Source organism: Polyodon spathula, chromosome 11, assembly GCF_017654505.1.
Source record: "Polyodon spathula isolate WHYD16114869_AA chromosome 11, ASM1765450v1, whole genome shotgun sequence".
Taxonomy (NCBI): domain Eukaryota; kingdom Metazoa; phylum Chordata; class Actinopteri; order Acipenseriformes; family Polyodontidae; genus Polyodon; species Polyodon spathula.
Window position 1 is genome coordinate 43092961 of NC_054544.1, and position 27566 is coordinate 43120526.

The 27566-nt window shown below is 42.5% G+C and overlaps 1 protein-coding gene across 2 annotated transcripts; it reads left to right on the forward strand.

Annotated features, from left to right (window-relative positions):
• Positions 1-352: 352 nt before the first annotated feature.
• Positions 353-27167, forward strand: LOC121322743 (S-arrestin-like). 2 transcript variants are annotated; one of them, XM_041263003.1, is made up of 17 exons: positions 353-467; positions 851-977; positions 9130-9190; positions 10244-10288; positions 10822-11015; positions 11564-11623; positions 16432-16499; positions 17441-17576; positions 18307-18391; positions 19767-19839; positions 20124-20261; positions 20428-20505; positions 20972-20995; positions 21583-21635; positions 23330-23394; positions 25674-25683; positions 26450-26527. In XM_041263003.1, exons 2-15 carry the CDS (start codon positions 927-929, stop codon positions 23389-23391), a joined length of 1128 nt encoding a protein of 375 aa, XP_041118937.1. In that variant the 5' UTR covers positions 353-467; positions 851-926; the 3' UTR covers positions 23392-23394; positions 25674-25683; positions 26450-26527. The 2 variants fall into 2 exon arrangements, with proteins under 2 accessions (XP_041118937.1, XP_041118936.1); XM_041263002.1 differs by lacking the exon at positions 23330-23394 and having other exon boundaries at positions 26450-27167.
• The last annotated feature ends 399 nt before the right edge of the window (positions 27168-27566 follow it).

A 27566-nucleotide genomic window follows, 5' to 3' on the forward strand; every position in this document is an offset into this window, starting at 1 on the left:
TTTCCTACTCCAATTCACCTTACTCAGTAAAGACATTTGTCCCAGATATTAATAAGATTGAACTGTGTCCCTGTGCACATGTCTCCCTCGGTATGGGGAAATCCTCTAACTTTCAAATGAGCAGAGTGGCTGGGGGGGGGGGGGGGGGGTTGAGTGATGGGGTTAGTAAGTTTATTGAAGCAAACGCGTGAGATCGATGGGGAGATGTTGAACCCCTCTAAGCCTCTGCTCTGCTGACACTGGGAATTGTAATGATCACAATCTGTTAAGGCCCTGGGAATAAGCCTATGGAAATGATAAGATGCAGACAGCTTGGCACATCTGATTGGGATTGGTGACATGTGAGCCCCTCTCAGCCAGGGTACAAATTGTAGAGCTGGTGCTCGGGAACAGACACACTCACGCACCTACACACCTGTCTGCTGCAGAAAGAAGGCTCTCAGTTCATATCTCTTTGTATCTGTGAGGTGAGCCAGGAATCTACAGGGATATTGTCTAGATGTTCTAGGACAACCTCACTCTCCCTTTAACTGTTTCATTGGCTCAGTGGTGTATTTACATTGGATCTGAAGCACAGGATGTGTTTATTTGCTCATTGCTGCTAGAGGGATGAGTGTTTTAGTGTTCTTTATTGAGCTCATTATTAAGGTACAGAATGACCGTGCTGGAAAGCTGAGAATGTTATGGAGCTTGTTATTAAATTGTGCTGACAGTGTTGGGTAGCTGGACGGTTCAGAGTAATGGATACAATTTGTTTAAAGTTGGGGAAGGGTTTTGTGGACTAGCTGAGTGCCTTGGTGAAAGGTTGTTTAATCATGTACTGATAGCCAGTTTTCCTTCTCTTTTTTAGTTCGGCAGGCACAGTCAGAAACCAGTGCTTTCAGGTCGCACAGACCAGCACAGACACCATCTGAATACACAGAACAATGAGCTCCCCAAAGCATGTCATCTTCAAGAAAATCTCCCGCGACAAGTCGGTAAGTGAAGTGGCTTCTTAGTGGGTCTGAGGGGTAAGGTAGAGGGTTGAGCTTTAAAAAGCTCAATAAGAATCCTAAGATAAACTATAAGAAAGTAAGACAAGAAGACCAAGGTTTGACTAGTGCCGTCTTCAGAAGAATTAACCTGGTTGACAACCTTTACTAGGACGCTAGAAAAGCAGTATGTCCTATCATTGGAAATTGTGCTGGCATTCTGGCTGTACTATCATTTTTTGATTTTTGTTTTTTGGTCCTCAAGTACCCTGACTCCCCATTTCCATCTCCCACTCCAGTACCCTCTGTGGTCTATTGCTGATTTTGGTTTAAACCGGACAACGTAAAACCAAAGTTTGGTCTGTTTATGTTCCTACATGACTTTGACCTGAGTTCCTACAATCGTGACTTATAAAACTGGTCGAAAAAACATTTTGTCGTAACGTTAACGTTTGCAACGTGACATCAGATATTATTGTCTTGTCCAAAGTTTCCTTTGGAACCTGATATTTTTGGTACTTGTTACAATTAGTCACTACATCATATATATATATATATATATATATATATATATATATATATATATATATATATATATATATGCATATATAGTATATATATATATATATATACATAGGTATTAATTTAAGTTTGGGGCTATATGTAGTAGGGCTTAAATAACGTTCGACTAGAGGTCTTTTTCAATGTCTGTTGAAATGTTTTTATAATATTGTTACAGACAGCAAAACTTCTATTATGCAAAACAATTGGGACCAGGGGGTAATTGAACTGTGAAATTGTTTATATCACAAAAATATATTGTAACCCTTTTATTTTTAAATACAGAGTGATCAGAAAATCAGTTTACTAGATCAATGCACCATATCATTGATGTGGTAAACTTACTGTATATAACTTGTACCGTTCTTTAGATATCAGAGATTTAGGGCTGGTTAGGGCATTCTCTATGACAGCAGGCAGAAGAGTTAAGCCCACAACAAAGCCAGTTACCAAGGGACTGTTACCAAGGGATAACAGAGGTGTTTGGAGAATCACTGTTTTACTGTAGTCTATTAAAAGTGCTTCATACATGTAATATACTTTTCTCAAGTGACTATATAACAGTAGTTTTTTTCATTTATGATGGCACCATGTAGTTTTCTTGAAATATGATGTCACATTGTTCAACATTATTAATAAAACAAAAATTAGTGGTTCAATTATGAACTTTCCAGAGAAGCTGAGTGAAGATGCTCAAGCCATTTTGTTTACTGTTGTATCCCAATGTGTGTGTTGGGTTTTAGACATTAATAAAGAACATTGGTTCTTTGTATGAGGAAACAAATGTTAGTGTGAGACAGACCTAACAAGAAACAGTTGGTCTTCAATTAAGTTCTACTTTTTTTTTTTTTTAAAGCGATTCCATGTTACTGATCATTAAATTGTATTAGCTGATTGGTTCCAGAAGTGTGTTTTTTCCTCTTCCAATAGTGTAGAATTTGCCTCTACAATGAACATATTGAGTTGTTTATTTAAAGTGTTGTAACACCGACATGTGTGTTCTCTGTTTTATCAGCTTAGTATTAAAATGTAACTTTGTTTGGTGATGTGTAAGTATATTACAGTCCTGCAGCAGTAAATTGGATTAAGGCTGGTTTTGCTGAGAATTACTTTACTGATGTCTGTGTGGAGACAGCTCAAGCAATACTATGATGACATGCAAGATCAGGGGACACTGACTTAGATCTGGTATAACCCTATCCTACTGTACCTGTGTGGGCTGGCTTTACATTAGTGGGTTGCTGTTTGTAGTGGTATGTTCCTCACTCTAATACACACTGCTCTGTTTGAATTTACATGGTAGATAAACTCTTCAGCGCTATTACCTGTACAGCCCTGTGTTACACATGTCACAGTAACCCTTTATCCAGTTCCAAAGGATGGGAGAGACAGCACTATTTAACGATGAGAGGTATATTTGCAATACCTTTAAAGGTATTGATTAGTGGGTGGGTTTCAAAGGTTTTAATCGATTGACATTGATGAAACTCCCCGAAAGAACACCAGAACACGCTGGTAAAACACACACCGGGATTCCCATCAGTTCTGCTATTTAATGTGAGCGGTTTACAGAATGCTTCAACACATCAAAATCACATTAACATTTCCAGAACCCATCAGTTCACTTTTCAGACAGTGGGGGGAAAAAACAAAACCCCAATAAAATGTTGGCTACCTACAAAAAGCCTGAAAATAAAACAAAGAATACAGAAAAACAGAAGCCCTACATATAAGAAAAAAGTACTTAAAACCTACAAAACCTGTAGAATTGAAAACTTGTTTATTAGTAACTGATGTCTATTCTTTCCGGTTCATCTGTTCTTAACTGAAGCTGAAAGAGAGTAATTCACTGGATTAAAAAATTCTGTTGCAATGTATGACACCATTAAAAAACTGTAAATTAAGAATTTCATAAAGTCTTGGTTCACAAGAGTGTAAGTGTATCTCCAGCCCGTAGAAGAAACTGTGGAGTGACTTTTAATTATGCTTTAAGAAGTGTTGAGCAGCAATTATTAACTCTCTCTAAATCCAAAGCCAAATCTAATACAAGGTCATTCTCACATGTTGTGGTTTCCTACCTGGAAATATTCCACTGGATCCACTTTCACTTCACCTCTCTTACTAACGTAACCAGTGAAGGAGTCAGGGTTTCACTTCACCTCTCTTACTAACGTAACCAGCGAAGGAGTCAGGGTTTCACTTCACCTCTCTTACTAACGTAACCAGTGAAGGAGTCAGGGTTTCACTTCACCTCTCTTACTAACGTAACCAGCGAAGGAGTCAGGGTTTCACTTCACCTCTCTTACTAACGTAACCAGTGAAGGAGTCAGGGTTTCACTTCACCTCTCTTACTAACGTAACCAGTGAAGGAGTCAGGGTTTCACTTCACCTCTCTTACTAACGTAACCAGTGAAGGAGTCAGGGTTTCACTTCACCTCTCTTACTAACGTAACCAGTGAAGGAGTCAGGGTTTCACTTCACCTCTCTTACTAATGTAACCAGTGAAAGAGTCAGGGTTTCACTTCACCTCTTTTACTAATGTAACCAGTGAAGGAGTCAGGGTTTCACTTCACCTTTCTTACTAACGTAACCAGTGAAGGAGTCAGGGTTTCACTTCACCTCTCTTACTAACGTAACCAGTGAAGGAGTCAGGGTTTCACTTCACCTCTCTTACTAACGTAACCAGTGAAGGAGTCAGGGTTTCACTTCACCTCTCTTACTAACGTAACCAGTGAAGGAGTCAGGGTTTCACTTCACCTCTTTTACTAATGTAACCAGTGAAGGAGTCAGGGTTTCACTTCACCTCTCTTACTAACGTAACCAGTGAAGGAGTCAGGGTTTCACTTCACCTCTCTTACTAACGTAACCAGTGAAGGAGTCAGGGTTTCACTTCACCTCTCTTACTAACGTAACCAGTGAAGGAGTCAGGGTTTCACTTCACCTCTCTTACTAACGTAACCAGTGAAGGAGTCAGGGTTTCACTTCACCTCTCTTACTAACGTAACCAGTGAAGGAGTCAGGGTTTCACTTCACCTCTCTTACTAACGTAACCAGCGAAGGAGTCAGGGTTTCACTTCACCTCTCTTACTAACGTAACCAGCGAAGGAGTCAGGGTTTCACTTCACCTCTCTTACTAACGTAACCAGCGAAGGAGTCAGGGTTTCACTTCACCTCTCTTACTAACGTAACCAGTGAAGGAGTCAGGGTTTCACTTCACCTCTCTTACTAACGTAACCAGTGAAGGAGTCAGGGTTTCACTTCACCTCTTTTACTAACGTAACCAGTGAAGGAGTCAGGGTTTCACTTCACCTCTCTTACTAACGTAACCAGTGAAGGAGTCAGGGTTTCACTTCACCTCTCTTACTAACGTAACCAGTGAAGGAGTCAGGGTTTCACTTCACCTCTCTTACTAACGTAACCAGTGAAGGAGTCAGGGTTTCACTTCACCTCTCTTACTAACGTAACCAGCGAAGGAGTCAGGGTTTCACTTCACCTCTCTTACTAACGTAACCAGCGAAGGAGTCAGGGTTTCACTTCACCTCTCTTACTAACGTAACCAGCGAAGGAGTCAGGGTTTCACTTCACCTCTCTTACTAACGTAACCAGCGAAGGAGTCAGGGTTTCACTTCACCTCTCTTACTAACGTAACCAGCGAAGGAGTCAGGGTTTCACTTCACCTCTCTTACCAACGTAACCAGCGAAGGAGTCAGGGTTTCACTTCACCTCTCTTACCAACGTAACCAGCGAAGGAGTCAGGGTTTCACTTCACCTCTCTTACCAACGTAACCAGCGAAGGAGTCAGGGTTTCACTTCACCTCTCTTACTAACGTAACCAGTGAAGGAGTCAGGGTTTCACTTCACCTCTCTTACTAACGTAACCAGTGAAGGAGTCAGGGTTTCACTTCACCTCTCTTACTAACGTAACCAGTGAAGGAGTCAGGGTTTCACTTCACCTCTCTTACTAACGTAACCAGTGAAGGAGTCAGGGTTTCACTTCACCTCTCTTACTAACGTAACCAGTGAAGGAGTCAGGGTTTCACTTCACCTCTCTTACTAACGTAACCAGTGAAGGAGTCAGGGTTTCACTTCACCTCTCTTACTAACGTAACCAGTGAAGGAGTCAGGGTTTCACTTCACCTCTCTTACTAACGTAACCAGTGAAGGAGTCAGGGTTTCACTTCACCTCTTTTACTAATGTAACCAGTGAAGGAGTCAGGGTTTCACTTCACCTCTCTTACTAACGTAACCAGTGAAGGAGTCAGGGTTTCACTTCACCTCTTTTACTAATGTAACCAGTGAAGGAGTCAGGGTTTCACTTCACCTCTCTTACTAACGTAACCAGTGAAGGAGTCAGGGTTTCACTTCACCTCTTTTACTAATGTAACCAGTGAAGGAGTCAGGGTTTCACTTCACCTCTCTTACTAACGTAACCAGTGAAGGAGTCAGGGTTTCACTTCACCTCTCTTACTAACGTAACCAGTGAAGGAGTCAGGGTTTCACTTCACCTCTGTTACTAATGTAACCAGTGAAGGAGTCAGGGTTTCACTTCACCTCTCTTACTAATGTAACCAGTGAAGGAGTCAGGGTTTCACTTCACCTCTCTTACTAATGTAACCAGTGAAGGAGTCAGGGTTTCACTTCACCTCTCTTACTAACGTAACCAGCGAAGGAGTCAGGGTTTCACTTCACCTCTCTTGCTAACGTAACCAGCGAAGTGGCTCCCACACACTGTACGTGGGTTTCTCCCCTTCTTAGTGATTTAAACAAGGGTGGTATTTGGATCAATGGAACCTAGTGGTTGTTTAAATGGTTTCTTCTTAAAATACATTTGAGAGGGATTCAAGTATCACAAGGTAACTGACCATTTGGATGACCAGATCCAACCTGCTAAACCCTGTTAAATCTTAAACCCTGCTTCCAAAAATAAGAAAGTTAGCGTCATTTTTGTTTATGGGACACATATGCCCTTTATTACAAAATATGGGTAGAAGGACCACTAATTTGACAGAGCCAAATATTGAAGGTAAATATATTCGTGTAGGTTGAGTAGGTGCCTCTTTAAAGACGATATGTATAAATCATGTATTTGATAATGTCTGGTGCTCAATTTATGAATGTTACATTACACTTTGCTGTTTGTGCACTATATTTTAAAACTGCTTGATTTTTTATTGTATTATAATGTTTAAAATATATATGATAATGAATTGCAACTGTCACGTGACGTGCAATTACCAGCTGAAGGTCGACTATTTGTTGCTACCCTTCTTACAAAAAGAGTAAGAAGCAATTTCATTTGCAACATTTAAAAGCATCAAAAACTATAACTAATTCACAAACAATGTTCTAAATTACACTTCTAATTGTCTTCTAAATACACTGCTATTTAATTTGCCACTTCTCTTTATGGACACTAGCCAATCAAAACCATTTTCTAGAAATAAGTCCACTTTGAAGCTCTGATAAGAGGGGTTGTACCTTTTTCATCAACATTAATGCTTTGATGAACACCATAGGTAGCTGGAGTCTTATCTGGTGCATGATGCACTCATGAAGCCTCCATTTGAGTCTTTGCATTCAGCTGAGCTGAAGTTCTATGGATATTTTCACTGGCCCCTTGTTATTTAGTGGAAGATATTTTGGTCTTCCATTGCAATATGCAGATATTTCAAAGATAACACTATAGAAGTAATAGAGGTAACACTGTAGAGGGTACAGTATGACATCACTTCCTGTGCTGTAGCTCAGTTTGACTGCAGTGGCATGACAGCAAACAAGCCATGTCCCGCAGAGGAAGTTACAATACAGAGAAGAAACATTAAAACTTTTTTCATCTAGAGTGTTGTACCAACTAATATACAGTGCCTATAGAAAGTATACAACCCCTTTCAAAATTTTCACCTTTTGTTGCCTTATAGCCTGGAATTAAAATGCATTAAAATTGTTTTATTTTTTTTTTCATCTACACATCCTACCCCACAACTTCCAAGTAAAAAAAAAATATAGAAATTTGTAGAAAATGAATTAAAAATAAAAGCTGAAATAGCTTGGTTGGATAAGCGTCCACCTCCCTTGTAATAGCAATCCTAAATGATCTCAGTCGTAACCAATCGCCTTCAAAATCACACACCAAGTTAAATGGGCTCCACCGGTGTTCACATGATTTCAGGATAAATTCAGCAGTTCCTGTAGGTTCCCTCTGTTGGGTAGTGCATTTCAAAGCAAAGACTCAACCATGAGCACCAAAGCGCTTTCAAAAGAACTCTGGGATAAAGTTGTCGAAAGGTACAGATCAGGGGATGGGTATAAAAAAAATATCCAAGGCCTTGAATATCCCTTGGAGCAGTCAAGACGATTATTAAGAAGAGGAAGGTGTATGGCACCACCAAGACCCTGCCTAGATCAGGCATTCCCTCCAAACTGGATGACTGAGCAAGAAGGAGACTGATCAGAGAGGCTACCAAGAGGCCAATGGCAACTTTGCAAGAGCTACAGACTGGTCAAAGTGTGCATGTGACAACAATATCCCAAGCATGCCAAAAATCTGGCCTGTATGGTAGGGTGGCAAGAAGGAAGCCATAACTCAAGAAAGCCCACCTTGAATCCCGTTTGAAGTATGCAAAAAACACTCTTCACAGATTCTGTAGCCGTGTGGCAAAAATTTTTGGGTTCTGACGAAACTAAAATGGAAATTTTGGCCTAAATGCAAAGCGTTATATTTGGTGCAAACCCAACACAGCACATCACCCAAAGAACACCATCCCTACTGTGAAGCATGGTGCTGGCAGCATCATGTTATGGCGATGTTTCTTATCGGCAGGGACTGGGCACTTGTCAGGATAGAAGGGAAAATGAATGGAGCAAAGTACAAAGAAGTCCTTGAGGAAAACCCCTCTGTAAGAAAGCTGCAACTGGGACGGAAGTTCACCTTTCAGCATGACAACGGCTCAAAGTACACAGCCAAAGCTACACTGGAGTGGCTAAGGAACAAAAAGGTAAATGTCCTTGAGTGGCCCAGTCAGAGCCCCGACCTAAATTCAATCGAAAATTTGTGGCATGACTTGAAGATTGCTGTCCATCAACGCTCCCCAATGAACTTGACAGAGCTTGAACAGTTTTGTAAAGAAGAATGGTCAAATATTGCACAAATCTAGGTTTGCAAAGTTGATAGAGACCTATCCCAACAGACTCACAGCTGTAATTGCTGCCAAAGGTGCTTCCACCAAGTATTAACTCAGGGGGGTGGAGACTTATCCAATTATGATCTTTCAGTTTTGTATTTTTAAATATATATTTTTTCTCATTAAAAACTTTTTTCCCCTTAACAGTGTGCAGTATGGTGTGTAGATAAATGGAAAAAAATCCTCATTGAAATGCATGAAACTCTGAGGCACTGACACAACTATATATATATATAAGCATACACCCAACAAGCACCAAAAAAAAAGGGGCAAAGTTGTAGTGCTTCTAACACTAAAAAAATGCCGTTGGTTGGTACTCCTTTGACTTTTGGAAAATATACCAGTAACAGGTGGAGCAGTATGTCATCAGTGTGAAGGGTTCAAATGCATCTGCTGATATATCCTTCTGCTCACAGGTCGGGGTTTATATGGGGAAGAGAGACTTTGTGGATCATGTAGATTATGTGGACCCCGTGGGTAAGTGAGAGTCGATACGATATCTCTGTCTGTTTGTCTGTCTGTCTGTCTGTGTAGGTGTATTATCAGATTGGTAAATATATATAAGACAAACTAGGGTTTTTAATGAATGAATATTCTTAAAAATTTGGATCCATTTATTATTTAGAATTCACTGTAAAACAAATTATAAAAAGTACCATATTAAAGTAAACAATATATCTCTCAAGTTAAAATAAATGAATGAATTAATAAGGTACCCAATCAATTTAGTTATTAATAAAAAGGGACTTATCTGCACAGTAGAATGTATTAATTACTTGAGATGTAATTTATACTAATTTTCTTTGCATATTTTTTTTTAATATAAATTCTGTTCTACTAATAAATATGAATATGCAATTTTCGCCACCTAATATATTTGAAGCAGTGTTTGTTTGAATATTTCAATACTTATCTTTCACTAGTAACACATTTACTTGGGCACTAAGAGAGACAGTAGAAGTGGTTTTAGTCACAGCGCCCTGAGATTTAGTCAGTAGTTTCCACATGATGTGATCCACATCACAACTTCCCAAAGAGACATAAAGCTGCAAATACTGGCAACTGCGTTATATGAAAGGCAGCTCTAGAGCACGTTCAGATTATGGTGTCCTGCACAGACAATATGATGACCTTGGAATTAAGCCTTTATTTTGCCAACAGCAGCAATGCTGCTGCAGCTTTGAGAGATTATTGACCTAGAACCCCACAAGCCCTTGCTATGATGATGAACAAAACTGACCTTCACAGCATCCTGACAACAGTGGAACTGAAGCAAACGGAAGTCCCATTGTAACCTCAACAGTGGGAGTTATTTTTGTGGATCACAAGAAGTAGCAACTCCCTATCACAAATTTCAATTCTCTCTCTCTCTCTCTCTCTCTCTCTCTCTCTCTCTCTCTCTCTCTCTCTCTCTCTGTCTCTGCAACGAATACCTTTTCTCTTTTTTATACCACCCACAATTCATTTTTCTTCTCTGAAATGTTGTCTTTACCAGTACCACCTGTATAAACTAATCTCTTTCACACCTAGATGGCGTTGTCTTGGTGGACCCCGAGCTTGCAAAAGGAAAGAAAGGCAAGCGTTCCTAGAGATTTAGAAATATTTCATTTGGTGCTATTCTCAAAATGTAACACAGAATAACACTGGGAGCTCATTATAGTAGCACATTTCACTGATACTGCTGTTACAGTTCTTTAAGAGCATAAGAACATTTACAAATAAGAGGAGGCCATGCGGTCCATCTATACTCATCCGGTTCCTAGCAGCTGATTGATCTGAAAAGTTTATCACGTTGGGTCTTAAAGGATCTTCGTGATTTAACATCACCAACACCACTAGGTAACCCATTCCATACCCTCAGCTTTCTCAAATGGTTCGTGAAAAAGAAAAAAAAAATTTGTGTGTGTACACTATTGTTTTGTTCTTGTTATAAACTACTGTAAACATTTTTATAGTTGTGGTTGCCTGGGGAAGGTTTGCAATATAACTGCGCAAAGCTTTCATGGTAAACTTTTATTAGGGGTAACGTATTTATTTGTCACAGTAAAATTATTCCTTTCACTGCCTGCTATTGCTGTGTGAGCTCAGTTGAGTCTGTCTCCCCCTAGTGTACATCACGCTTTCCTGCACCTTCCGCTATGGGCGTGACGACATGGATGTGCTGGGGATTGCGTACCGGCGGGATATCTACGTGTCGACCCGGCAGGTGTACCCACCGCTGCAGGACAGGAACGCCCACACCAAGATGCAGGAGCGCCTGCTACGGAAACTGGGGAACAACTCCTACCCCTTCTTCTTTGAGGTACTTCAGAGTGGAGACGGCCAGGCATTGCGAGGAGCTCAAACACAGCACACAAACAAAATGACTCTTAATCCCTTCTTAAATGCAATGTGTTCCTTGTTTTGAGGACGCAGCCAAGAAAACATCTGATAAAAAAAAATAGAAAAAATAATGAAATATCAATTTAGTTTTGTGGTGTAAATGAAGATACAGCAGAGGGTTGCACATATGTTTGTCATACTTCTTTCATAAATGTGGAGAACCGCTTATCCAATTATCATGAAACTTATTTAGCATGTTATTGAGAATATCAGATGTTGGGGATATATGGTGGGGTCTGTACGTCTATCCATCTTAATGCCACATTTGTCTGTACCTACTGTTGATATACATCATGGTCATCAATTTACAGCCGTGGCAGAGGATGTGTGTTACTCACGTACTTGTGTAACTATTGTGAGGGTTAAAGTCAGTTGATGGATGAGTGTCTGTTCACAGGGCAGATATAACGGGGTTAAAGCCAGCCTCGTATGAGGTCCTAAGTTGACGCTGTTATCTTTGTGTTTCAGTTTCCGGATAACCTGCCGTGTTCTGTGGGTCTTCAGCCAGGTCCTACAGACGTGGGGAAGGTAAGGGCAAACCCCAGGCTTCAGCCCTCAGTCCTCAGTCGGTAATAGAGGCTATTAGTCACATAAATGAGAAAAGAAAAGAGAAGAAAATAAATATCATACGTTAAGACGTGACAGTTACAAATGAGAAATAGAAAATAACTAAAACGATGAGAGGGTTGGGGAAGATTTTAGATAGCGTGAGGAATTAAGTGGGAAATGTTTTCTGGTATGGTGGTGTGTAACAAAGTGCCCGCCCCTGTGTATATTATCTGTTATGTGTTGCGTGTGGTGTGTTTAAATGTTGGTGTATAGACATTGGTACACGGGATATAAACGGGTCTGTGTAACACGAGTGTTTAAAAATGTATATGTGTATTTAGGCACGAGGATTGCACAGCACTTCACGTGCAAGTAAAATGTAGTAATATGTGAGCACGGGGAATTGCACTTTATTAATTCACGTGCTGGGATTCAAGTGAATAATTAATTGGTAATTGAATCCCAGCACAATAGTATATATAGATGCACGTTGGCACATACTGGGTGTTGGGTGTTCGGTGAGCGGAGAACGGGATTGGAGACGGAGGAAATTAGTAGTAGTAGTCTGTTTTTGTTTGTCTATTTATTTTGGCGTAGAGTGCCGTGTCCTGTGTTTTTCGTGTTTGTTAAACCTTTTATTTTGTAATAAACCGGCGCCAACAGGCGTCTTCATCATTTCATTTCATCCGTCCTGTGTTTTGTATATTTCATTACCTTTCCTGGTTCTGACGCCGCCCACTTCGGCCGTCTCTGTGACACGTGGTGTCCTGCGTGGGATAACAGCGCCTCCAAGCGTCAGACCAGGAGAGGTGTTTTGTCAAAAAAAAAAAAAAAAAAAAAAAAAACCACAGCAACAACAAAAAAAAAATAAAACATGGAAGGCTGGGACTGGAGAGATGGCTGCCAGGACCTGGAGGAGTTCCTCGGTGGTCTGGAGGACCAGGGCTGGTGCCTTGCCTGTGGGGAGTTTGGGCACCCGGTGGTGCGCTGCCCCTACCAGGAAGGAGAGGAGGAACTGCCGCAGGAGAGGAAGGTGAGGAGGTGGCAGAGAAGGGGAAAGGGGAAGAGGAAGGCAGAGGTCCCACCGCTGTCTCCACAGCCGCACCAGTCTCCTGCAAGGGAGGGAGAGCCGCACCAGTCCCCTGTATCAAGGGGAGACTACACACCGCTCCCACCTCCACCACCAGGAGACTACACGCCGCTCCTACCTCCATGGGCAGGAGCAGAGCAGCAGGAGCTGCCTCTGCCTCCGCCACCTCCACCGGCAGGCGCAGAGCAGCAGGAGCTGCCTCTGCCTCCGCCACCTCCACCGGCAGGGGGAGAGCAGCAGGAGCTGCCTCTGCCTCCGCCACCTCCACCGGCAGGGGGAGAGCAGCAGGAGCTGCCTCTGCCTCCGCCACCTCCACCGGCAGGGGGAGAGCAGCAGGAGCTGCCTCTGCCTCCGCCACCTCCACCGGCAGGGAGAGAGCAGCAGGAGCTGCCTCTGCCTCCGCCACCTCCACCGGCAGGAGCAGAGCAGCAGGAGCTGCCTCTGCCTCCGCCACCTCCACCGGCAGGAGCAGAGCAGCAGGAGCTGCCTCTGCCTCCGCCACCAGCAGAGGGTGAATGCCTGCTGGGTCCCTGTCCACCAGCAGAGGGTGAATGCCTGCTGGTATCACTTCCCCCACCAGCAGAGGGTGAATGCCTGCTGGTATCACTTCCCCCACCAGCAGAGGGTGAATGCCTGCTGGGTCCCTGTCCACCAGCAGAGGGTGAATGCCTGCTGGGTCCCTGTCCACCAGCAGAGGGTGAATGCCTGCTGGGTCCCTGTCCACCAGCAGAGGGTGAATGCCTGCTGGGTCCCTGTCCACCAGCAGAGGGTGAATGCCTGCTGGTATCACTTCCCCCACCAGCAGAGGGTGAATGCCTGCTGGTATCACTTCCCCCACCAGCAGAGGGTGAATGCCTGCTGGTATCACTTCCCCCACCAGCAGAGGGTGAATGCCTGCTGGTATCACTTCCCCCACCATCACGAGGAGAGGAGCTGGAGCTTCCTCTGCCTCCACCTCCATCAGGGGGAGAGGAGCAGGAGCTGCCTCTCCCTTCACCAGAAGGACCAGGACTAGATGCTGGCGGTCCTCAGCAGCCCTTGCATAGGCTGCTGAGGGAAGCACGGGGAAGAACCTCCCGGCTGCAGTGGCCGAAAAGAGGGCCAACACCCGCACCCCAGCTTGTCCTGACTGCCAGCCTCGCTTCGCCCAAGGATGCCAGCCTCGCTTCGCCCAAGGATGCCAGCCTCGCTTCGCCCAAGGATGCCAGCCTCGCTTCGCCCAAGGATGCCAGCCTCGCTTCGCCCAAGGATGCCTCTGCATCGCCTGGGGTTGCCCGCCGCTCTGCATCGCCTGGGGTTGCCCGCCGCTCTGCATCGCCTGGGGTTGCCCGCCGCTCTGCATCGCCTGGGGTTGCCCGCCGCTCTGCATCGCCTGGGGTTGCCCGCCGCTCTGCATCGCCTGGGGTTGCCCGCCGCTCTGCATCGCCTGGGGTTGCCCGCCGCTCCGCATCACAGCCGGAAGTACTGTGGCCGGAACCCCACGAAGGGGAGCTGCCGGCCACGAAGAAGGGGGAGGAGGTCTGGAGGCCAACCCCAGCAGCAGTTTCGCTGCCGGAGAAGGGGGAGGAGGTCTGGAGACAGCCAACCCCAGCAGCAGTTTCGCTGCCGGAGAAGGGGGAGGAGGTCTGGAGACCGCCAACCCCAGCAGCAGTTTCGCTGCCGGAGATCGTGGGGGAGGTCCGGAGACCTGCTCCCTCTGCAGTTTCTTCCCTGCAGGAAGAACGGTGGTTGAAGCCCCACCAAGGGGAGCTGCCGGCGCCGAAGGAGGGGGAAGGTCAGGAGACCACACCCCAAGCAGCCTTTCCGCTGCTAGGACTACCCTGGCAGGAGAATGCTACCCTGCTGACAGCATTACGACCTGTGGGCCCCTGGAAGCCTCTGGTCCTGGCCAAGGACTTTGGGCGGGACTTTTGGGCTTTTAAGGGGGGAGGTGGCCATTGAGGCCATGTGTGCTTTGCACAGGAGGGGGTATATGTAACAAAGTGCCCGCCCCTGTGTATATTATCTGTTATGTGTTGCGTGTGGTGTGTTTAAATGTTGGTGTATAGACATTGGTACACGGGATATAAACGGGTCTGTGTAACACGAGTGTTTAAAAATGTATATGTGTATTTAGGCACGAGGATTGCACAGCACTTCACGTGCAAGTAAAATGTAGTAATATGTGAGCACGGGGAATTGCACTTTATTAATTCACGTGCTGGGATTCAAGTGAATAATTAATTGGTAATTGAATCCCAGCACAATAGTATATATAGATGCACGTTGGCACATACTGGTTGTTGGGTGTTCGGTGAGCGGAGAACGGGATTGGAGACGGAGGAAATTAGTAGTAGTAGTCTGTTTTTGTTTGTCTATTTATTTTGGCGTAGAGTGCCGTGTCCTGTGTTTTTCGTGTTTGTTAAACCTTTTATTTTGTAATAAACCGGCGCCAACAGGCGTCTTCATCATTTCATTTCATCCGTCCTGTGTTTTGTATATTTCATTACCTTTCCTGGTTCTGACGCCGCCCACTTCGGCCGTCTCTGTGACACGGTGTTATTTTTTTAATTCAAAATTGACTTATTATTACTGTTATAAAATCTGTTATTAGTTGTACTATTGCTTGTTGCTAATTGGTCTTTCTTTCATTGAGCTTTTTGGTTGCATATAAAACTGATATGTGTGATGAAAAAATGTTCAGTTTCCAATTTCCACAGGCAATGCACAACTGGGTACTTTGAAGGACACTGTCCTTCTGTCATTGTAGTGGGTGAGATCTGGAATGGGATCAATATGGTTTTCTAGCAATTGTAATCACTACACATTTGCTCCACAGCAAAGTTTCCATGAACGAACGTTTCTAATCTTAATAGAACACTGATTAGTGGGTATTACCTTGGTAATTGCTCTTGTCTGTATGCAGCCAACTTCACTCTGTGCCCTCTGATCAGGATTCTATTCCTCAGAGTAGGCAGCTTCAAATATCATTGAAATTGATTCTTTACAATTCTATAACTTTTTTAAAAATGTTTTTATCAAGAATAAAATCCCTCTATGTGGTTCTTGGTTCTATTGCTCCAATATATTGTAAGACATTTGTCTTTGAAACATATGGTTTTGTGGTTTGCATCCAACCCATGCCTTTCAATACAATGGGCTGAGATGCCAATTAATTACAGTGGTGCCCTATGGGGAAAAAATGCTGACCCCTGTAGTTCAAACAGGGAATTACATTGATGTGTTCTTTGCATTAATTTAATCTACAGCATGCATAGTGGCTTATGGGACATGTGATTCTCTAAATCCTGGGGAATGGCAAGTGGTGGCATGAGCCAGGTGTACACGCACTTGTGTTTATCCTCAAGGAAAGAGTTTTGATTAAGTGGGGGGATAATGTATTGAATCTCCTCCTAGTGGCTGATTAGTTAATAATACTGACATCAGCATAGGACCTGTACTTGCCTTTACCTCTACTTAATTCAATGGGCTGAGACCAATCCATTACATACTGTAATATTGAGAGAGTAGGTGAGGCCAGCGGTTGAAAGGTCTCTGTGTCACAAGCAGCTGAGAGCCAGGTAAAGACTGACACAAAGAAACATGGTGGGAACTCAGCATTGGAGCAACATAACCCAGGACCGCTCAGAAAAGCTTCTTAAATGTGACTGGCTGTCTGTGGCTGAATGTGACGGCTGATCTCTGTCTCCGTCTGCAGTTCTGTGCAGTCGAGTTTGAGGTGAAGGCCTTCTGTGCAGAAAACCAAGATGACAAAATCCAGAAACGGTAAGGCAGCAGCAGATAGAATCCACGGCTTTCTTTTCTTTTTTTTTTTTTTTTTTATAAACCAGCTTCAGTTTTGTTATTTCTGGTGTCAGTTAAGTGTGTGCCGGTTTTGTACAGATCAGTCTGAAGCTGTGCCTGCTGGATTGTGATGGGATGCTGTGGAATAAATGCCCACTGGCACAGACGTTAAAGGGATACTTTACAATTTCCATAATATATGTATCTTATGAGTGCCTAAACAGGAATGCATGGAGATGTTATTTCACTTTCCCATACCTTTTTATGATTTTTGCAATTGTTCTGAATTACAGCTATAATTATTCTCATTACTTAAATATTGTGTTTTCTATTTCTTGTGTTACCCAGAGTTTGGGCATTGTTCTTTAGCCTTATATATATACACACACACACACACTCACACACACACTCACATAGATAGATAGATAGATAGATAACACATGCTACATATGTAAAATATCGGCCAAAGTGTCTTAATAGAAGTAGGAGACAGCTACTGATCTGCTATTTTGGACTATGTTTCCTTTGTTTTTTTTTCTGGTAATGCATTAGCTGTGCACTAGATGGCACTGGCAATTACTAACATAAAAATGATTTGGCTGATCTAGCCTACATTTTAGAAGCATGACAGGCAACTAGAACTTCAGATCAGCTCTTGTTCCTCATAGCTTGCTGTTAATCTTGCTGTTTGTAGTGCCTCAGTGCTACATTTACACTCAGAGTTTCAGTAGAGCCCAGGCATGCGTGTTTCACTGGCAGACATCAGCTATGTGCACACTAAAACATGTTTCTTTCTTTTAAAAGGCAGTGAATTAGATTTAAATTGGCAACAAGGTACACAATAGTTGCAGTAGCAGCAACCAGGATTCGTCCTAGTGCCTGTGTGTTCATGCTGCTCAGAGTGAGTCCCTGTCCCCTTGCAGGAGCTCTGTGCGCTTGGTGATCCGGAAGCTGCAGTACGCCCCAGAGCAATCAGGACCCCCTCCCCAAGCCGAGACCACCCGGGAGTTTGTGTTGTCGGAAAAGCCGCTGCTCCTGGAGGCCAGTCTTGAAAAGGAGGTGAGTGGGGTGAGGTGGGGTGAGCAGGTTGAGGTGAGGTAGGATGAGGTGAGATGAAGTGAGGTGACATGAAGTGGGATGGGGTGGGGTGAGGTGGGGAGAGACATTGTGAGCTGCAATGGGGTGGGGTGGGGTGAGGTGAGGTGAGCTGCGATGAGGTAGGGTGGGGTGGGGTAAGGTGAGCTGGGGGAGAAGAGATGGGGTTGAGTGAGCTGGGGGAGGTGAGCTGGGGGTGAGCTGGGGTGAGCTGGCAGAAGATGGGGTGGGGTGAGGTGTAGTGAGTGGGGTGAGGTGAGGTTGGGAGAGGTGGGGTGAGCTGGAAGAAGGTGGGGTGGGTTGGGGTGAGCTGCGGTTACGTGGGGTGGGGTGAGATAAGTGGAGTGAGGTGAGGTGGAGTGGGCTCAGCTGGGGAGGTGAGCTGGGGGAGGTGAGAGAAGGTGGGGTGAGCAGGGTGAGACGAGGTGGGGAGAGGTTAAGCAGTGTGGGACACCGGGCACACAAATATTTTAGCTTCCAGTGGTCCTTATTAATTGTGTAAAGAGTACACGGGAAGATTATGCAGATGAAACTGTTGGAAGAGCACTAGCTGGTTTATCCTGATAAAAACATCCACTACCAGTTCACACCAGCCTTTTATTGTTCGCTACAACAAAACGGACACAGGATTGTACCAACATCCCCTTGCAAAGTGACGTATGTATTTATTCACTTATTTATGTCGTTTTTTAAGACTTTCTACCACGGAGAGCCCATCAATGTGCATGTGAATATTACCAACAACTCCTCGAAGACTGTGAAAAGCATCACAGTGACAGGTAGGAGACAGCGAGCTTCAGTCATGACAACAGTGTGTCGGCTAAGTGCGGCTGCAGTGAAATTCAAGTGAATCGCTGGCCCCAGGGCTGCATCTCCCAGCTCCGTGCTCAATCAGTCTGGTGACAGAAAACACCCACTTAGCTCCGTCTCTCAAAACACAGTCCTCGTTTCCTCCCATCAACCACAAAAAAGGAAACTATCACGACATCACGTCCCGCTAAAGTACCCATAGCCCCGCCCCCTCCGACAGCTAGTTCAATCATGTCTCCTCCAATTCACGAATGAAACTTCGCTCACCGTACTAGGGCGATGACTCCTGGTACCGTGACGTCGTCTCTTTTCTGAACGGCCGGCTTCCAACTCCCATGAAATGAACTGCCAAACCATTCAGTATGGGGCACGTAATTCCTGCTGTGCAGTTCTTTCACAGGTCGAGAGGGAGATTGTTGATTCAGATTCATTCGCTCTTTGTCACAGGGACTAACACACAATGGATGGATACAGTATTATAACAATTCATTTTTTTCTGGTTCAAATAGTTTCTGCAGTCCATGGTTGCACTTTAGTTTCCAGGACATGAATAACCATGTTTTTACAGTGCAGTCATTGGGTCCCTGCTCTTTCATGGTAACTACTTTCTACAAACATGTAAATAACCTTGTTACCTGAATTACATGGGAACACCATAGCATTTATATATAACTACACACTTATTACAAAACAACCAAGTAAGAACATGAACCATTGGTAGTTATTACAATATTTCTTCATGGTTATGTACAGTATTCCCTGTAAAGTGATACATTGTCAAGAAGGGTTAATAATGGTTTGATGACTGGGTTCTAATCATAAGAACTTACTTATACGAACGAAGCCAAGTAGACAAATGTTTCAGTTGTTTAAATTAATATGAGGATTAATTATTCAATTTTGGACTTATTGTCAATAATAATGAAAATTCTACCTACTGGTCTCAATAACTTTGGAGTGGGCTAGCTGGTACTGTGGCTATTACAGTAGTTCATTTACAGCAGTCTTCACCTGGTGGTCTGAACACTGGCCCCAGTCCAGATCACAAAACAAAACCAACAACCACAAAACTAGAACAGTAGAGCTGGCAGTCTCTGCTTGAGAAAAGAATAAAGAGAGCAAGGTGTGTTCGGGTCAGGATTGAGGTGCCCATAGCCTGGCTGTAACAGGTGCCATGTTTTCTTTACCTTCACCACCCAAAAAAATACACACCAGTTAGGAAAAAAACGCTTGGAAGCAGAATAGAACTCTGTAGTTAATGATTTTGTGACTATCAGAACAGCGGTAAAGCAGTGCTGTGTTGTCGCCCCTGATTTACCTGCATGTCTCTATTTCTCTTGACAGCTGAGCAGGTTGCCAACGTGGTGCTGTATTCCAATGATAAATACACCAAGCCTGTGGCTGAGGTAGATAGTGAGTAAGTACCCTCCCAGTAATGAGACTTGTTTTGCCTACCGCATTGCAGAACAAGCCCTATTTAATAATTGCAGTACAGAGCTGGGTGTAAATTCATCTTTTGTTTGATACAGCTTGCTCTTTATAAATACAGTGAGATACAAAACCAGCAAGTTTCAGATTAGTTTCTTCAAATAGTTCAACTATTGTCCAAATCCCTTTGACAAAGTTCTTTAAAATATTTTGATTGGGAGAGAGATGTTTGAACCAGAATTGTGTCTGTATTTTGCGTTTATCTTGTTTCAGTGATAAGGTGGCTGCCTCTGCCAGTCTCAAAAAGGCTTACACCCTTTTGCCACTGCTGGCTAACAACCGGGACAGTCAAGGCCTGGCTCTGGATGGCAAGCTGAAGCATGAAGATACCAACCTGGCTTCTTCCAGCATGTAAGTCAGACAGACTGTTCTTTTTTAAAGTTGTGACTCCACACCAAAGATATCTAACAAGGCCAGGCAGCAGTTTGAATCATTATACAACTGGAAGCTGTTTTGTTTGTTTCTGAGTGATGGATTAATATCCACCTTCTTTGCCCCTGGGCTTGTATTGCTGCAGTGTGAAGGAAGGAGTCCTAAAGGAGGTTCTTGGGATCCTGGTCTCCTACAGGGTTGTGGTCAAGCTCATTGTTGGAGGGTGAGTGCTCTGGGATCTATTCCTGCAACATGTATCGTACTCAGGTGCTCAAACAGACACATGAGCTACAGGCTGTTTTGTGAGAATTAAATTCATCCCTTGGTTTCTTATTCAGTATAAGCCCCTGCACGTGAATGTAAGTGTCCCTAAGGTTAAATAGAAATGTAAATGCAAGATATGGGGGAGATTTTTGTAAATCTGCTTTTCTATACATTACGTCAGCATAGGCTATATAACTGTTGAAAGAAGTATATAACATTTTTTTTTTGTTACTTTTTTTCTGCACAACAAGAACATGTATTAAAATAAAATTCACAAACACAAATATGAATAATGAAGTCCTGTAGTATCAATTTTTAATTGAAACACTACTAAAAGACAGTCAGTTGAACTTGAACTGGTGCTTTAAACTGTAAGGTAATTGTATGTTCTTCAAACTTTATTTCTTGTTTTTTATTTTTTACAGGATTTTGAGCGATATTGCTGCCAGGTGAGAAGCAATTTCTATGTATTTTCTATTATGTACTTCATATTTAATTGGAGGCTTGTTGTAATTCTAGGGGTGTGGTTCAACCCACTTCGCCAATCCTATTGGCTAACCAATACCATACAGACCAAGCCCACCTTTCACAAAGCGTTTTGACAGTCTGTCTCCCTCATCGCCCCACTGCCTCCTTTGTAACTGTTTCTGAAGAAAGAAAAAAACGAATTAAAATATTACTTAAATTGGGCATAATAGTTATGACTTAAGCTGAGAGGTGACGCATTGTGGAGCTAAAGTGACATTGATGGCACCTCAGTTCCCCACATTCTGCTGTGAGGAGTCTTTTCAGAAGCAATGCTGGAAGAGTTAGTATTTATGACTGAGTAGGAACAGCAAAAGAGGATCATACAGAACACTTGTAATAAGATCTGTAATAAGATCTGAAAAATATAGACCATATAGAAAATAATATATTTGAAGTTTCATGTAGTTTTTATTGTTTCAAATCAAGCCCCAATGGCTTATCAAGCCCCAATGGCTTTAATGCCTTGTTTTGCCCATGTCTGCATACTTATCATAGTCTCCCTTTACAGTGAGGTCGGAGTAGAGCTGCCTTTCCGTCTGATGCATCCAAAACCAGAAGCTGGTAGGTTGATATGGAGCCAAGAGCAATATCTCATTCTGCGGTTTTAGGGCCTAATACAATTACAGGATCCCTGTCCCAAGTGAACATTGTTTATTAAACTTGCTTTATATCTAACTGGCAACTGTGAAAATTGTTTTCATAGTATACATGACAGATTAATAGCACTGCAGGGTGGTGCAAAAAGATAGAGGTGCGCAGGCTTCCCTTTAACATTTTTTTTTTAAAGTCTGCAAATATTAATTGAAACAGAAATAAACTAAATACACTGACCTCAAAACAAGAAACAATCCCTTTGCTTCTTTCCAAACACAGTGTATTACTTCAAAATAAATAAATAAATAAATAAACATGTAGCATTGCTACTGGATACTGAAAATTAATCTTAAAAGCCAGGTATGAACAGATGTAACATAACCATATTTAGAGTTTTATTTTTGCTTTGCATTGAGATCAGTACAATAATAACTAGATGGAATTGCTATATTTAATATGGCTAGCTATGTCAGCTGTAGGGGTGGGCGAACATTAGGCAAGCCTGAGTGTTATTCCTGAATGACTTTATTTGTTTGTTAATCAAGGTTGCTCAAAAAATGTTTTAGGTTAAAGAAATTGTAATTTGTTATACTTGCACTTCCCGGGTCATTTCCCCAATAGGGAAAGCAACTGACTGACAGGAAAGAAGCCAGTGCAAGTGGCTTAACAGATATCATGTTTTAAAATAATAATAAAAAAATATTTACATCAATGTTTCTCAAAACTGAACTTATCAGGCTTGTATAACCAATGGAAGTGCGTCAGATTTCTAGCTCCAGTCTACTTTATTTGTGACTGCTCTTGGTGTTTGGGACTGTGGAAGGGTGGTGGGTAATTCACTGACACAGGAGACAGACAGGTGGATTTGGCAACACCGCACAGGAGCCCAGTTTTATTTTGGGGTGCTCTTTTTCTTTTAGCCCGCAGAGGGCGCTGTTGGTCCATGGTCTGCTTACCAATGATGGTAAACAGAACCACGGGAATACCAAGCGATGGTACACAATACCGGCGCACTTGCAGGTGCTTCGAAACAATAATTCAAAACAGAAGGCACAAAGAAACAGGGAAAATAAAACAGTAACAAAACTACAAAGAAAAGGTGCTGCACTTGACAGCTATATCCCAGTCGCCGCTACCCTTGCGACCCGGATCACCGTCCTACACTGCCGGCTAACTAGCCTGCTTAGTTATTTTTTTCCCGGGGTCTGCCCAAGGGTTCCCTGCCCTCACTGTCTCGCTGTGAAACGTTTCATTTCTTTTTCTCTCCCGACTGGTTCTCGGTCCTGGACCAGCGCTTCCGCACTCTTGGCGCGTCTATAAGGGCAGACCTGAGGAAACAGCAGAGCATTAACTTATAGAGCTAACAATCTCCCAAAGACTCGCCTCCCACCCATTCAGAGAGGGGGAAAGTCCACACATCCACTTTCCCACCTCCCCGTGTCACTGCCATGACTCACAGGCGATTGTTGAGCACTTCCTGCAGCACTGTGAACACGCCAGCAGAGTCAGCACAGATCTCCCCCTGCTACAGGGACCCAGTATATGTATTTGTGTGTGTCAAATTGCAGACAGCCTTGTTTAAGTCGGTATACTTTTTGACTGTGTTCTTAACAAACCCCAGTTTTTGTTTGAGCATATTTCTTTGTTTTGTTTTTATTCAGAATTAGATGACAAAGCAGAATTAGATGACAATGCATCTTTAGGTGGCAGTGCATCCGATTAAACGGTAGGACAGGCAAAAACTAATTCAAGATTTTTCTTAAGTTAGTTTTCATCACTGTGAATTCTGCTTAATTTCATTTCTATTGTTTATTAAGCATATTATAACTTTTGAAACTGCAGTCACACAATGCTGGATATACAGTCTGTCAGCCTAAGAGCATGGCTGCACTGCGTTTCAGAGAACGCTAGTTTCTGTCAGCTCTGATTTTCAAGTACTGAGCTAGGTAACTCCATGTGCTTGTGGTGATGTTTGTTTTTTGGTGTCTTTGTTATTGTTGGTGGCTTGCATGTGTGTCAGGGAGGACAGGCACTAGCTGATCTAGTACAACATGCAACCTTATACATTACTCTGCTGTTAAGTTACTGAGCACACGGTTACAGCTTTGAATTAAAAAAAAAGGTGAACACAACTGCGATTAGGGATGTGTCACAAAGACGGCCGGAGTGGGTGGAGTCAGACCAGAGCCAGGAAATAAATAACAAGAGAGAGGTGGACTTTGGTGGAGCTGAGTGAATGGCTTCACTCAGCATTTAATTAGTGAACAGAACAGACAGAAAATAAACGGTTGTAAGACAAACAAAAAAACAGGACACGGCACTGGTAGCCAAAATAAACAGACAAACAAAACGGACTATACAGACAACACACGGTGAGCTTCTTTTACTTTAAGTTATTATTAGTTTTATTCTCTTTACCTCCGTCTCCAATCCCGTTCTCCACTCACCGAACACACAACCCCAAGTGGGTGAAAACATTTTGCTTTTATGCAGCTGTACCGAGACTCGACTGCTAATCAATCATTCAATTGGAGTCTCGGTACAACTGCACGTGAATTAATAAAGTGCAATTCCTCGTGCTCACATATTACATTTTACTTGCACATGAAGTGCTGTGCAATCCTCGTGCCTAAATACAAATATACATTTTAAACACTCGTGTTACACAGACCCGTTTATATCCCGTGTACCAATGACTATACACCAACATTTAACACACCACACGCAACATATAACAGAAAATATACACAGGGGCGGGCACTTTGTCACAGGATGATGTAACTATTTAACTGTTTCTGTTTGGGACAAAATAAATATGGTTCAAAACTAGTAGCCCTACAGGTAAGACAACAGTGCAGGTGAGGTGGTCATTAAACTCATGTGCTGTATGGTTGTTGAGAAAAGAAGAAATATACCTGTGGTTGTCTACTCAGTTTAGCCATGTGTACTGACTGATTGTGGTCTGGACTGCAATGCTTCAGAAGCAGAGATTGAACCTGTCATTTGGGTTAGGGTTAGCAACAGGGTTTTTTGATGGTTCTGAGTTATCACTAATACCTGTGCAAATTTTGTCGGATTTTCTCTTGTTCTCGGGAATTCCGATCTCCTTGTTGGTGTCCACAGTCCTGATAGCCTCTTCATCTGCCATCACATACCACTAAACAGTCATCCTTGACCCTTATGTTAATAGTATGGCTTCCTGTTGAACCATGAGATGGGTCTATGTAGTGGTGGCACCGGCTGTTATGAGTGATTTCTCTTTTCCAAAGGCTCTCTGAATGTGTGCTATGGTTATAATTGGGAAACAATTAACTGTTTAACAGCTGTTTAATCCTGATTACCACTAGTCTGGCACTACCTAATGTTATCTTAGATAAGATAGTCTGTGAAATCAGCTGAAAAACAATGTCCAGAATATGATCCTATTTATTGGGTATTTCTGCAATGTAAGTGCACCTCAATGCATTGTAAAATTATCTTGTGTAAAACAGACTTGTGTTACATGGTACCTGATAGGGTGTCTTGTTGTGTGTCTAGTGTATCAATTACTAAGTGAACTTTTTATTGTTCACCAAATGGATGGTTTTAGTTTCTGGACCTGAAGTGCATAAAACTTGACATGGAAAGACACACTGTAATATTGTCTACAGTAGATTGGAAGCTTGGCATGTACTGGACTGATGTAAACATTGGGATCACCATCCGTACTTACGAGGATGTAGGAGAATATTAGGTTGCACCCATCATATTCCCTAAGTATTCAAGATTATGAAATCAGTTTTAACCAGACATGAGATCATAACCTGATCGGGGTGATAGAAAGCAGCATTTTTTTGTTGTGGCTGCTACAAGTTTTTAAAAATGTTTTGCTTGTATATCTGTAGCTTGGTATGTCGTCTTGTTATTTGTACAATGAAATACTGAAATACCTGCAGTTCTGCTGAGTGCTGTATGTACTCATTGTTAACTATCATTCTGTTTCCTTTCCTTGCTTCCCCTGCACAGTGAAAGAAAGGTAAGTCTTTATTATTGGAAAGCCCATGTATCAGATTCACAAGAGCCAAACAAGTTAGGTTTTGAACCTGCACTTCCACAGCCCCACCACCTTAGCATCAAAACTTATCTATCAGCAGCTAATCAAGGTTGGACCTGGATTGGGTGTGAGTAGCCAAGCAGAATCCCCTTGGGTCTGAGCATAGTATTTGAGATACTGTGCTGTAGAAGTGGCTGAAGTGCCCCCCATGGAACTTCAGCTTGGATAAAATCTCAAATAAAGTCCCTTCTGCAGTAAATAACACTTAAGAACAAGAGAAGGTCATAATGCCTACCAATGCTTGTCTGGTGTCTAGTAGCTGATTGATGCCAGAATGTTGTCAGATCAGTTCTTAAGGATCCCAATGATTCAACATCAGAAACCCATCACTTCAGCACTCTCTGTGGTCGGTGTTAATCACCCCCCTGAAATGACTGAAGCTACATCTCAAGTGGTTCTATTACGCTCCTATTGTGTCACTATTTCTCTCTTTTCACTTCCTGTTTTACAGGAAATAGGATATCTGACTTCAGATAGATAATTTCTATATGCAGCAAAGAATGGGAGAGTAAGGTTCAGGCAGGTTCTCCTACCTTTTAAAAAAATGCCAGTAACAAATTGGGCAAGACCAACTGAAAAACAGCAAAACATGGGAGAATGTTGTTATACTCGTGACAGGGAAACACATGCCTTTAAAAACCTTGGTTGTTTTATCTTTCTTCTGTAACGAAACCATGTCTCCCAAAAGTGAATCAGAAGAGGACATAGTCTTTCAGGAATTTAAACGCTCTTATTTGAAGGGGCTTTTAAGTGAGAAGGAAGAGGAAGAGGATTGAAACATCTACCCACCAGAGTGAAGGAATGCTGGATCACGTAGAATAGCAGCGTGTGACACATAACCTAGTCTCATGTTATGTTGTTACTGTAAACCAGTTACAATCTTTTACTGTTAGACCACTAAGTAGGATGCTATGTTAATTTATGGACCTACAGTACATTTGTGTTTAAAATTGTCTGACTAGGAATGACACACTGAGATATTTTCTGCAACAGCTTAACAGTAGCAGACCAATATTTTTCAAGAGCATAATAAGAAGGTAAGCTATGGAATCCATTATCCCATTCAAGACTAATGCACTAAATGTCAAATCTATCTGATTTATTTTAAACAAAAGACTCTTGGTAAGCCTGGTTCGTAACTTCATAATAACAATGTCTGGCCTGTTGCTGTTTACTGATTAAGATCCATTGAGGTAAATGTGGAAAGACTTAAATCTAGGTAGGGATTTGGATGGTAAACCATGCTTATTTCCTGTATTTCTTTAAACATATCTCTGTTCAGTTACACTTACCCTGAATTGTAACTCCTCTTGCAACTTTAATGAAGCTATCGCCACTTTGAAACTTTGTGTTATAGGAATAACAGGCTATAGACAGTAATTGGAAATAAACGTACTCTTACGACACATGCGTCTTGTTTGTTTATTGATGCATTCTGGGTTCCTCTTTACTGCAGAGTTAGAGAACATATTTATTATGATTTATGATGGTCTGTTTTAAATGTTGGGCCCAATTTGCTAAACTTAACTTTTGCAGGATGTCATGCAGTCAGGGCTCAGGCTTGTTTTCTGTCCGTGCCAAGGTGCCTTCAATTTTGTATTAATTTCCCAGTAAAGGATATAATGGAGTGATACGTAGATATGTCACACCCTTGTTCTTGCATATATCTAGAAAACCATTTCTTAAATTGTAATGGAACTTGGAGTTAACATTTCTAAGTTATTAGGAGTATCAGATTGTGGGGATATACATTTCCACAAGAGGAGATATTCCACAAGAGGAATAGCAATTTGTTTTTTCATTTT